We start from the raw sequence: 13,382 nt of genomic DNA, 5'->3' as shown, positions 1-13,382 counted from the left end.
AAACTCCTCCATCAGAAATGCGGCCGTTCGTGCCTACATCAACATATATAAATTGGTATTCAGCATTGACAACTGCCATAAGAACAATACTATGAAAGCCTTTGTAATTAAAAAAATGAGATCCTGCGCCAGGAGGTGGAATTATTTTGACATGTTTGCCATCTACTGCACCAAGACAATTAGGGAACTGCCACTTGTTTTTAAATTGTTCAGCTGTCATTTTCATCTCTTCTATATTATCAGGAAACTGAAACAAGAAAAAGAAAAATAACTAATATTATTTGTTTGATTGCAGATATCCAGTCCACCCCCATCGGTTAATTCTGTGCCTCAACTGCCATCTCAAACTCCATCGCCATCTACTACACCTGAACTTCCATCATTTTCACGAAAACGAAAAGACGACACTTCCAATCAGATGTTTCGTTTAATTACACAACGACTCAGCCAACAAGAGGATGACTTTGATATTTTTGGCAGAAACGTTGCTAGTAAACTAAGGACAATGACTACTGAACAAAAAATTTTTGCTGAGAAACTCATCAATGATGTGATTTTTAATGGACAAATAGAACAGCTTTCTATTAATTCAGTAATTAATGTGATCTGACAATTTACATACGAACACTAATTATAATTTTAACAATCAACCATTATGTAAGCCTGCTCCTGCTCCAGTAAATACCAGTACCAGATCATCCATTTTTACATCCACAGCTACAACACGACCACAATATCATGTTCTGACAGCAACAGATGATCAACAGATTAATACGCCTGCGCCAAAAAATTTTACATCCATAGCCACAACTTAAGCACAATTTCAAGTTCTGACAGCCACAGATGATCAACAGTTTAACCCAGAAGACTCGAATAGTTTGGCGTATTATGTTTCTAATTTTTCAACTTAAGTTCGTTGTTGATGATAAGTATTAACTTGGTACTAAAATCTTTAAAATATTTTTGTACTATGCTGATTTACCTACTGAAAAAATAATAAGCACAAATAAATATCTTACCTTCATATATTCGTTTTTTAATGCACTGTAAATAGCTCTGCATGTCTCTGGAATAATTCTTCCCAATGTTTGCCTGGATATCAAAGTAGAATACTGCAAACTGCTTTGGGTTTTACCTTCTGCCAGGTATCTAATTGTAGCACTTAAACGTTCATGAGGAGAAATAGCCTCTCGCATTATAGTGTTTTGTTTTCGTATTATAGGTGTCACTAAAGACAACAATTCGTTGTATGATTCCTCAGACATTCTCAGATAATTTCTGTAATCCAGTGGTTCTGCCAACAATTCTTGAATTAAATGGGTATGCGACAATTCTTGCCTCTTTTCTATCCAACTTTTAACCCAAACTAGGGCGTTTTCGTTTTTTTTTCATGATTTCGTGGTATGCTATAGCGAGATAACACAAAGCTTCAGACTCCGAACAAGACATGTTAACTCAGTTATCGCTCAGACACGACTTGTTGCTCGCTAGTCTATCAGCACCAATGAGCTGCGAGTAAAACCGTCGTTCTTTAAAACCGCGGTATAGGCTCGTACGTCGATCACCCACTTCACACAACAAAAAAATCATGCTAATTCAAAAAGACATCATTATCATTCCAATATGAACTGCACCCAAACCAACCTAATTTGGTCGCGTAATATTTACGTACGGAAGGGATAACAATAGCCGCGTACCCACCTAGCGCACAGGCTCGCGCGGCAGCCTCGCGAGCCAAATGCCTCGGCTGGTGTGGACGTGCCTCGGCCTGCCTCGGGCGCGCGTTTGCTCGACCGAGCACGGCTCGGCCCCGAGTCATCTGTTGTCGGTAAACTTGACGCGCTCAAAGGTGCCTCAGTGAGCGCTGTGCATTAGGTGGGGACGGTTATGTTTTTTTGCTCGCGCGCGAAGCTACTTCAAGTTTTGTCTCTTGCCGTATTTGTCTTCTGTAATTTTGATATCATGGGCATTCAGGAGGAGTCCATTCGCTTAATACAACTGTACAGCACGTACAACCCGGTCACAATATCTGTGCACCTCGCTGGAATGTGGCGCCTCTCCCGCTTCCCCTGTCACCTCTCCGCGCACTCCCCGGTGCGACAGTACGGTTAGCATCTTCGTTGCCGCTACACGTCACGATAATTTTGATATTTTCGCTTTATTGTTGTTTTGTTTTTTAATGTTTATTGTTAAGTTTAGACTGTTTACTGTTAAGTTTGGACTGGTTTGGTTGTTATTAAAATTGTTGTAGCTGTTAAACTGAAGTCATGGGAAAAACAATACACAGCGAATCAAGAAATTTAATCTTGAAAGTGCTCAAGTTTTTTGAATCGGAGAAAGCAAACAAACAGTACACCATACCTGTAGACCAAGTGGTGAAACGAACCTGTGCTGCAACTGGGATATCAAAGAGGACTCTAATGAAAATTAAAAATGAAGCCAGAGTACAACCACCTACTTCGCCGGGCGCTAGTCCGACTCCAAGTACTAGTAATAATTTAGAAACCCACCGAGAACCAAAATTATCGACACCGGGTAAGAAGCGTAAACAGTACAAAAAACGCATCGAAGTAGATGATTTTGACATTTGCGCAATACGAAATATCATCAACAGTTTTTATGCTGTAAAAAAAGAACTCTCAACTTTGAAGAAAATTCTGGCAGCAGTTAAGAGAGACCTAAATTTTCAAGGCGGGAGAACATATCTAAGAAATATTTTAATTAACAAATTGGGCTACAAGTTCAAAAAGTGTAAAAATATCCGCTGTGTATTGACACAAAAGCCGGACATCGCCGCATGGAGGGCTCGCTACCTACGCCGTATGAAAGAGAATAATGACCTTGGCGCTGATAAAAAACCGGTTACCTACCTGGACGAGACGTGGATCCATTCCCACTATACGGTCAGTAAATGCTGGCAAAATAATACCGACAGCAGTGTGAAGAAAAATTTAAATCCGGGTCAACGTTGGATTCTTGTACACGCTGGAGGAGAAAATGGATTTATTGAAGGTGCAGAATTACTTTATAAATGTAAAAGTAAAATCGGCGATTATCATAACGAGATGGACACAAACAATTTTTTAAAATGGCTCCGTGAAAAGCTTATACCAAATTTACCGCCGAACGGTTTAGTTGTCATAGACAATGCACCCTACCATTCGACGCAGTCGGTGAAAGCGCCCACTAGTGCTGCTCTTAAAGCAGACATGCAAAATTGGCTACGTGAACACAATATTCCATAAAATGACAAAGAGGGAATTGTATTCCATTATACTGAGAACAAAGCCGCCGAAAAAATATGTCGTCGACGATTTGATGCGAGTGCATGGCCAAGAAGTTGTGCGTCTGCCACCTTACCATTGTGACCTAAACCCTATCGAATATATATGGAACTTGGTAAAGCAAAGGGTGGCAGATAAAAACATTGACCAATCGGAAAAGAACATAGAACAACTTACAAAAGATGCGATTAAGTCAATTACGCCAGCTGACTGGAAAAAAGAAGTGAATCACGTGGAGAGACTACAGCGAGAATACTGGGAAAAGGATCATCTAGCAGATGACAACATCACACAACTTTTAATATCACTAGGGGAAGACAGTTCGGCGAGTTCAGAAAGTGAGAGTGAGGAAGATACAGGGTCCGGCAAAAAAACCTCCCCGGTTTGAGCAAGCCACCGCGTGAGTTGTAATGGGAGTAGAGATGTTGGGGGGTATTGTTTCGTAGCGGAGTACGTGCCATTTTAGTGTGCGTCATGGCTTGGCTCGGTGAGCATCGCGCGTTTGTTGTGGAGGAGTTTATTCAAAATGGCGGTTCTGTGATTTCTACTCAACGCGCGTTTCGGATTCGATTCGAACTTGGCCGACGTGATAGTGTTCCTGATGCGAAAACGATTAGACTGTGGGTGTCAAACTTTAGAGAAACAGGGTCAGCACTAAAAAGGAAACCACCTGGCCGACCTCGTACTGCAATAACACCGGAGAATGTGGCGCGAGTGAGAACATCCATCCAACAGTCTCCAAAGCGTTCAGCGGTTAAACATGCAGCTGCCCTGGGATTGTCAGAAAGGAGTGTTAGGAGAATTCTTTTTGGGACGGCTCTGCCAAGTACTTGCTCGATGCCCTAGATGGACTGCAGCGCTACGCCTTCCGTGTTGTCAACGATCCTCATGTAACTGAGCATGCGGAGTCGTTACAGCTTCGCAGAGATATAGCTTCTCTTAGCGTATTCTATCGCCTGTACCACGGTGAGTGCTCTGAAGAGTTATTCAACCTTATCCCTTCCTCTCCTTTCCATCAGCGGACCACCCGTGCCGGACTGCGTTGCCACAGTTGGACGGTCAGTTCAATACCGTCCCGCACTAAAAAGTTTGGCAATTCGTTCTTATGCCGAACCATCAAATTGTGGAACCAACTCCCGGCGCATGTATTCCCTCCCCTCTATAACATCGGGTCCTTCAAACGTAGTGTGAAGAAGCATTTGGCCAGACCGGCAAAATGATAGTGACGGAGTGAAGATATTTGTGTTTTCCATCCGTTACTCTCATCTCTGGACTGTATTCGCACTTTCCATCAGGCGCGGTGCAGTCATTTTGCCGAGTCACAATAAAAAAAAAAAAAAAAAAATTCTACATAAAGAACTTAATCTGCATCCCTACAAAATAATGGTTGCCCAAAAGTTGTCTGAAGAAGATTATGCAATTCGCAGGGCTGCATGTTATGACATTTTGCAAAACATTCCCCCAGATGCTGTCTTCATTTCTTCCGATGAAGCCCACTTCCACCTGTGTGGAACTGTTAACAAACAGAATTTCCGCTACTGGGCTGCAGAAAATCCGAGGGAACTCCACCAACAACCACTACACAGCCCAAAAGTCACAGTTTGGTGCACCGTTGCTGAATTTGGTGTGTGGGGACCGTACTTTTATGAAGAAGATGGACAAACAGTAACGGTCAATGCCGATCGCTATTGTCACATGATAGAGACATTTCTCGGACCCAAGATCAACCAGTTTGTTTTAGACCATGAGGAAGAAGAAGTTTGGTTCCAGCAGGACGGAGCCACAGCTCACACTGCTCGGCGGCCCATGGAAATGTTAAAAGAGTTGTTTCCTGGACGTCTTGTTTCTTTAAGAGGAGACATTTCCTGGCCCCCAAGGTCACCCGACTTATCACCTTGTGATTTCTTTCTGTGGGGCTACCTAAAGGCTGAAGTGTACAAACATCGTCCCAGAACTCTGCAAGAATTAAAAGATGCCATTAGGCAGGAAGTGGCAGCCATTCCAAGGGAAGTTACACGAAGAACTATGGACAACTTCAGGGAAAGACTTCGTGAATGTCTTAACAATGGCGGACATCATTTATCGGACATAATTTTCAAAACCAAGTAAAGTGTACTAAGTGATGTAAAATGGCATTATATAGGCTACTCACAAATATACGTAATTGTTCTGTTTGTTTTTTATTCTCTTTGCAAATGCCTATTGAAATCAGGGAGGTTTTTTTGCCGGACCCTGTACAATGTCAGGCATAGAGTCAATAATTTATAGTGACTGAGTTTAATAATAAATGTTTTTGTAATCAAAATTATTGTTTTTTTAATAACAAACCCTTCATCAATAATAAATTGATTTGAAAAGGTTAGTAAATTTTTTTTACATCCACATTTCTCGAAAAAACTTTTTTTCACACCGTACCCAGACCGCCGATGTGACGTCACGAGGTCAGGTGCACAGATATTGTGACCGGGTTGTACAATGCGCTTTGGGACCCCAAAGATCCAAAATATTTAAGCAAAAATCAGCGGGAAGACAATTGGCGGCAAATATCTGCTCAAATTAATATGACAGGAAGTGAAAAACAAAATGGTGTCCTTGTGTGGTTCTTATCGTCGAGAGAAAAGCAGGGAGAAAAAAAGTCGCATAACAGGTTCAGGTACGCATTTTTGTACTTAAAAATATGAACTTACAAATTATTTGATAAAATAATTACTTATTATATACTAATTAAATTGAAGAAAATTTATTTATACAATTAAAATATTTTAAATTATGGAAATATAAATTTTATTTTTGTTCTGTTTCAGGCGCTGCAGATGTTTATAATTCGAAGTGGTTTGGATATCCTTATTTCCATTTTCTTAAGGATAAAAATGAAACTGGTGACACTAAGGAAACGGTGCCGAATGTAAGAATTTTTAACTATGCATAATGATTTTGAAACGGTATAGAACCATTAGTTATAAAATGTTCTGCCAAGTGCAACCGTATTTCTTTTGCGTTATTAGAACTACGCCTTGGAAACGCTGCAATGGGTGCAAATGTAACTTCATTTATTTCATTTCTCCATTGGCCAGGAATCAGTGCGCCATCAAGTTCTCTGTGAAACAATTCCGGTGAAATAAGATTAGTTGAAGTATTTTTTCGGATGTAGTTGTACAAATATACAGCTGCTAAGACGACCTTTGTTGCTTTATTTGGCTCTAGTAAGATAGGTTTTCTAAAAACGCGAAATATGCCACTTAATATACCAAATGCATTCTCAACGACACGTCGAGCTCGGCTAAGGCGATAATTAAATATTCTTTCTTCAGAACCATTTTCTGTGTTGCCCTCAAATGGTTTCATGGTATATTCGTTGAGTGCAAAGGCTTTATCGGATAAAATAAAATAAGGAACTTTTGTTACATATGGTATTTCCAATATCTTCTCTTCAGGCAAGTTCAATTCTTTCTTTTCTAGCTTTTTATACAACGTTGTGTTTTTAAAAACACCACCATCAGAGATTCGCCCTTTGCTACCAACATTTACATACAAAAAATTGTAGCTACATAAACTAATCCAAAAAGCACGATGCTTGGAAATTGTTTGTAATTAACATAATCAGTGCCACTGTTAATCGGTGCCTGCAACATAACATGTTTCCCATCCATCGCTCCAATAGCGTGGGGAAAATTCCATTTATTTTCAAATTCTTTTGATATAGCAAGCCACTCTTCTTCTGTAGATGGGATCTGTAAAAAAAATTATAGAGTACTCAGCATGACAGGACCCTCCCCTGTTTGAAAGTATTCAGACTAAACGTATTTGGCCCCTATGAGTGGTTGTATTAGGTACTATACACCACTCCATATTTGGCCCGTTTTAGTGGTAGTCCGAAGACGTTCAAGCAATGGAGAATCCTGCTAGAAAAATATTTAAGATATCGCTACTAAGGTACTTGAAGGTATTAAATACTACGGACGTTAAACTTTAGCTTCCAATCGGATTAAACGTAGGGTCCTGCCACATTATATACACATTCACATTGCACCACAAATTGATCTATTAATTAAAATTATGTTTTCAGGAGGCAATACCGGAATCTTCACAAACTTCTGACGTAGAGAGACACACGGAGACTGAAAACGCTCCGACCAAGTCGCAATTGCCGGAGGCTAGCATCGAAGAAGCGCCACCACAACAACAACAAGACCTAGCCTCGGAAGCTAGCATGCCCTCACATAAGAACCTGCTCGTAAAAAAAAACGACATAATCCGAAGAAAACGCAGCCACAGGAAGATTCGGCAGATATCATGCTCGGCAAAAGTCTTCGACCGACATCACCGATCCATACTCTTCATTTGGAAGACACATAGCCAACGAGCTAAGAAAATATGATCCGCACACATTAGCGTATGTTAAGAACGCTATCAATAATATAATTTTTGAAGCCGACATAGGGAATACACACAACAACAAATTAATACAGGATACTATACACCTACAATGGACTCATCTGGCACTTCATCATCAGCATCACATACCGCTACGTCTTCTCATGCCATTACACCATCACCTAATGCCAATGTTGGATTCGAAACTATCACTGAATTGTAATTAAAATAAACAATTGATTTTTAAATTTGTGAAATTATTTTTATTTACCTTTACATAATCACTTAAGGCTTCAATAATAGCGTCACAAACTTCTGGAACTATTCTTGAGATACTCTGCTTCGATACTCGAAATAGATATTGCAAGCTGCTATAAGAATCTCCGGTTGCTAAAAATCTTAAAGTTATTAAAACTCGTTCATTCACAGTGATTGCTTCTCTATATTTTGTATCGCACTTTTTGATTTTATCAGACAACAATGAGCACAAATTTTCGAACTCTTGTACGGACATTCGTGTAAAATTATGTACAGTCTATATATATACAGTCTATATATATATATACTAAATCTCCAAGTAATCTGTTTCCATATTGGTGGCGACGCTCATAAATTTTTCTAATCCAGAAGCGTCTAGGTTTTTTATTGATACGGGACTGTTTTCGTTTCTTTAAACAATAAGCAGCTAGGAAAATGGATGGAATGGAGGAGGATGTTCAAAGGCAGCTCAGTCTGAGCTGCTCGCTCGGTGTGGACGGACGTAACGACACTCGCGAGGCAGTGAATCAAAAATGGATAAAGAAGACAGTATTCGCTTAATACAACTTTACGGAAGCTTCAAAATGTTATGGGATTCGAAAGATCATTTAAATAAAAGCAAGCGAGAAGATTGCTGGAGGAAGATCTCTAAGGAAATGAAGTTACCTATACCCGAGTTGAAAAAGAAACTTGACTCATTGACAGGTTCATACCGACGCGAAAAGTCAAAGCAGAGAAAAAGTAATGTCACTGGTTCAGGTAAGGATTCTTTTATTTTATTTACAGTGAATGTTAGATTAGTTAATCTCATTATCAAATATCAATATGTACAACATTTACTATAGGACACACCATAGGAAACGAAAAATAACCTATAATGCCTACCTACATATTTGTTACAGGCACTGACGAAATTTATATATCGAAGTGGTTTGGTTTCAAATATTTTGACTTTATGTCAAATAAATATGACACAGGAATTACAAAAGAAGGCGGAATAGATAACGTAACTCCTTTATTTATGTTTATTTTCAAAATTAGTTGAACATTAATATTGATCCTGCCATGGAATTATTCCGTTTGTTACAAAATGTGTTGCTAAATGTAGACGAATATCTTTAGCACTAACAGTACCTCTGCGCGGAATGGCCGTTGGAGGTAATAGTGCTGTAGATGGAATATTGCTTCTCCATTGACCTGGAATAAATGAACCATCAACTTCTCTATCATAATATTCTGGTGGAATAGAATAGTTATTTCTTCGTATGTAATTATATAAATACACTGTTGCTAAGACAACTTTTGTAGCTTTTTCTGGCTCTAGGAGGATAGGTTTCCTAAGGACTCTGTAGACTGAACTTAAAACACCAAAGGCATTTTCTACGACTCTGCGAGCTCTGCTAAGTCTGTAATTAAACACTCTTTCTTTGGAACCCGCCTCTGGATTACCTTCAAAATTAAATGGTTTCATAGTATATTTGGTAAGCATAAAAGCTTTGTCGCCCAATATGAAATATGGTATTTTCATGATGTACGGTATTTGTAGTATCTGCGCTTCAGGAATGTTCAGTTGACAGTTTTCTAATTTTCGATATAAAATCGTATTTTTAAAAACTCCGCTGTCAGAAATACGCCCTTTACTTCCGACATTAACAAACAAGAATTTGTAATTAGCATCCACGAGAGCGAAGAGCACTATACTAGGAAAATTCTTGTAGTTGTCGTAATCAGTACTTATATTGATGGGTCATTGAAGAGTTACGTATATCCCGTCCATAGCCCCTATAACATGTGGAAGTTCCATTTTATTTCAAATTCATTTGATACTGCCAGCCATTCTTCTTCTGTGGACGGTGTCTGCAAATAACAAAATAAACATTATTTTTACAGAGCAATCCTTCTCAAAAACCAGGACCATCACAACAACCTACGCCATCGCCACAACAACCCGAGCCATCCCCACAAGAACCCACGCCATCTCCACAAGAACCCACGCCATCGCTACAAGAACCATCGCCATCGCCACAACAACCATTGCCATCGCCACAACCATCGCGGAAGAAAAGACGGCTGAATACGAATGCACAAAATGATTCTCTTGACAATATATTGAAGGACACTTTTGCCATAATTGAGAAAAGTTCAACTTCCATAAATGATCCATGTGTAGCATTCGGTAATCATATTGCACATGAACTCAGAAAATACGATCCTTACACTCAATCATGTGTTAAAAACGCTATTAATACTATTATTCACGAAGCGGACATGGGAAAATATCATGAGATGTATAGACCAGGATATTACACACAACCACCCACTAGCACGTCAAACATAACTTCCGGTGAAAATCTGCAGAACACACAATCTACTTCTGCTACTACTACAGAAACATTAGACTTTAATTTTGGTGACAGCTCCGTTATTTAAATATGAGGCAGATAAATAAATAATTTGATTGCTTAATTACCATGATTTTTATTTACCTACCTTAACGTAATCACTGAGGGCGTCTATAATTGCATCACACGTTTCTGGAACTATAGTTGATATAGATTGTTTCGATACTCTAAAAAGATATTGAAGACTGCTATAGGAGTCTCCTGTTGACAAATATCTCAATGTTAGCAGCACTCTTTCGGATACAGTTATTGCTTCTCTGCAGTTAGTCGCATTTTTGTATTTTCACAGCCACTAAGGAGCACAAATATTCAATGTCTCCCGCAGACATGCGTGTAAAATATGAGACTGAATGGTTGATTGTTAGTTCCTTTAACAAACCGTTACCGTATTGGTTTCGGTTTTGGTACATTTTTTTAATCCAGAGTTTTCGTTTCTCTTTTTTTATGATATATCCAGACAACATAAGCGCCGTAGCAGCTAATAATACGTGGTTTTCCATCGTTATACGAAGAGAAACTGAATGCTCAAACCGGCTCACCTTGGCTTGCGAGCCCGGCTCGGAACTTTTCACAAATTAGCTCGGGTGCCACGGCTCGCGAGTAGGAAGTCTGTCTCTCATTTAGAGAGACATTTAGTGAGCTTGCTGATGATTTTTCAATGACTCCAACATATGCAAGCAAAATATTCTTCAAAAATATACCTATACTAGCCAGTGTGATGCGTTCTTTCATTGTAAAATTAGATAAAGCAATCATAAAAAGAAATTTGCCTATGGCTTTCAGGCATAAATACCATTATGTAAGTTGCATCATAGACTGCTTAGAAATTGAAGTGCAAAAGCCTTCAAAATCAGTAAATCAAGCTCTGTCATGGTCAGAATACAAAAAAGCTAACACCATCAAGTATATCGAGTTCTTAGGCTTTCGCGATTGTTACACATAGGAAATGAAACTATTTTTCCGGATTTAAATCGCGTATATTTGTTTTTTCAAACAAACCGACGTTTCGGGCCCTTTACAGGTCCCATGGTCACGGTTGACTAAGGTGGTACAGTCTTCAACCAGTTAAAAAATAACTGGTATATATATATAATAACTGGTTGAAGACTGTACCACCTCAGTCAACCGTGACCATGGGACCTGTAAAGGGCCCGAAACGTCGGTTTGTTTGAAAAAACAAATATACGCGATTTAAATCCGGAAAAATAGTTTCATTTCCTACCATCAAGTATCTTGAGTCGTGTACACGAAATGGTTTAGTGAATTATGTCTCATCAGGTTATGGAGGCAGAATAACTGATACATGTTTGGTTGAATCATGTGATTTTTTTGAAATGTTTGCATCCCTCTATGTGTGTGATGGCTGATAGAGGTTTCAAACATGTCGAATTATATTTGAGAAAGCAGGGGGTGTAACTTGTACGACCTCCAAGTGTTGTAATTGGAGCTAAACTTTCAAAAAGTGAAGTAAGAGAAACTAAGCAAATTGCTACCTTAAGAATACATGTTGAGAGGGTAATTCGTCGCTTACGCGAATTTAGCATGTTAAAGCCACATGCATGTTTAAGGCCGGCGCAGAGTGACGTCGCGGCATGGCACGGCACGGCAAAAGATTTTATTTTTGATCAAGTTATTTTTATCCTTATTTCATCGAGGTTAGAATTCATATTACTTTATTTCGATACAATTATACCGCGGCACGTCGTGGCATGCCGCGGGACGCCGCGGTATGCCGCGGCACATCGTGGCATTCCGTTTCATTCCACAGACGTCCCGCAAGTCACGTCGGTCACAAAATTATGACAATTAAACTAATTGAAATAAGGTTTGAAACTAGTGCGGCGGCGATTTCGGCGAATGGTGCGCAGCCTGAGCGGGGTGCGGGGGCAAGGGAGGAAGCGCACGCGTCTTGTTCTTGTTTGTAATGTTTTATTCGTACTGAGCGTTTCAAGAGAGCTGCACGTGTGAATTTTGTTAATTGTGATATATGCCTATGTCTTCACTATGGACGAAGAGAAACTAATTAATCTTGTTCGTTCACATGACTGTATATTAGGGTTCATTCCCGGGAGTTCTCGAGCCGAGAATTCCCGGGAAATCTTTGGGCTTTGATCCCGGGAAATTAAGCTCGAGAAAAGTCGAGAATTCGAGAAATCATATTGGAGTCTATAAAATTGTGAAACAAAACTATGTGCGTTTGCCGTTTGTTCACACGCGCGGTGGCGGCGAGGCGGTACGCGCCAAAGCGCGGCGGCACCCTTTGATGTCGCAGTACGCGCTCTGCGGCGTTGTTTTACACGCTCATTCGTGTTTCGACTCTAGCCGAGTTCGTTCGGTCAGACGACGGTTTAGACTATGTAGAGTAGTATCCGCAATTGTTTCGTGAATTATGTGATAAATTGAAATCAAACAGGTAAGTCTTTTTACTTTCTACTACTTTTTTATTTATACTATATTTATTAAAATTAATTGGTAATCTCAACAAATTTTACTAGGTATCTTTTCTTTCTATTATTTATAATGAAATTAAAATACTTAAAAAATCTAAAGATATAACGATAGGTACATTAATTATACTACTTAAATGAATTGTATTTCTTTTTTTGTAAAACAATAACACACAAGCTTAGTTCGTTAGTTGAGTTGCATAAAAAATAAAATATAACTACTATTTATTTTTCCAAGTTTTACTCGTATGTTTTTCTTAGGTATTTAAAAATTAATAAGTGTGCTATTTTGAACTTGTTAGACGAATATTAATCCTAGGGCTTATTTTTAATTTGAATTGCGTTTGTTATAGATTTTACCTAAACGTAACTACAACAGTCAGTATAGAATAGATATAGATGGAAGTATCAAAAGTTTGGAAATATTTCAAAAAAAATAAGGATGCTGCAAGTGCGCAATGCCAAAAGTGCCCAAAAACTATTGCTTGCAAGGGTTCAAATACTAGCGGGTTGGTGAGGCATTTGGCACATGTGCATAAAATCAACATTAAAAGCGAGACCCAAGAAGAATCAGAATCAGAAGCAACTACAAGTTCAGGTGTAAGTGCACCAAAAAA

The 13,382-nt window shown here is 39.1% G+C and overlaps 1 protein-coding gene across 1 annotated transcript; it reads left to right on the top strand.

Annotated features, from left to right (window-relative positions):
* Positions 1-2,042: 2,042 nt before the first annotated feature.
* LOC113229960 lies at positions 2,043-3,245 on the top strand. The gene has a single exon (XM_026463659.1). It carries the CDS (start codon positions 2,268-2,270, stop codon positions 3,243-3,245), a length of 978 nt encoding a protein of 325 aa, XP_026319444.1. The 5' UTR covers positions 2,043-2,267.
* The last annotated feature ends 10,137 nt before the right edge of the window (positions 3,246-13,382 follow it).

Source organism: Hyposmocoma kahamanoa, unplaced genomic scaffold (genome assembly GCF_003589595.1).
Source record: "Hyposmocoma kahamanoa isolate Upper Pololo Valley unplaced genomic scaffold, ASM358959v1 100344, whole genome shotgun sequence".
Lineage (NCBI taxonomy): Eukaryota > Metazoa > Arthropoda > Insecta > Lepidoptera > Cosmopterigidae > Hyposmocoma > Hyposmocoma kahamanoa.
The sequence above is the reverse complement of the archived record's forward strand: the minus strand, read 5'-3'. Positions and strand labels throughout refer to the sequence as shown.

Bases quoted from the DNA above. Each gene is read 5' to 3' on its own strand.
- LOC113229960 (XM_026463659.1), top strand. From the start codon at position 2,268: ATGGGAAAAACAATACACAGCGAATCAAGAAATTTAATCTTGAAAGTG.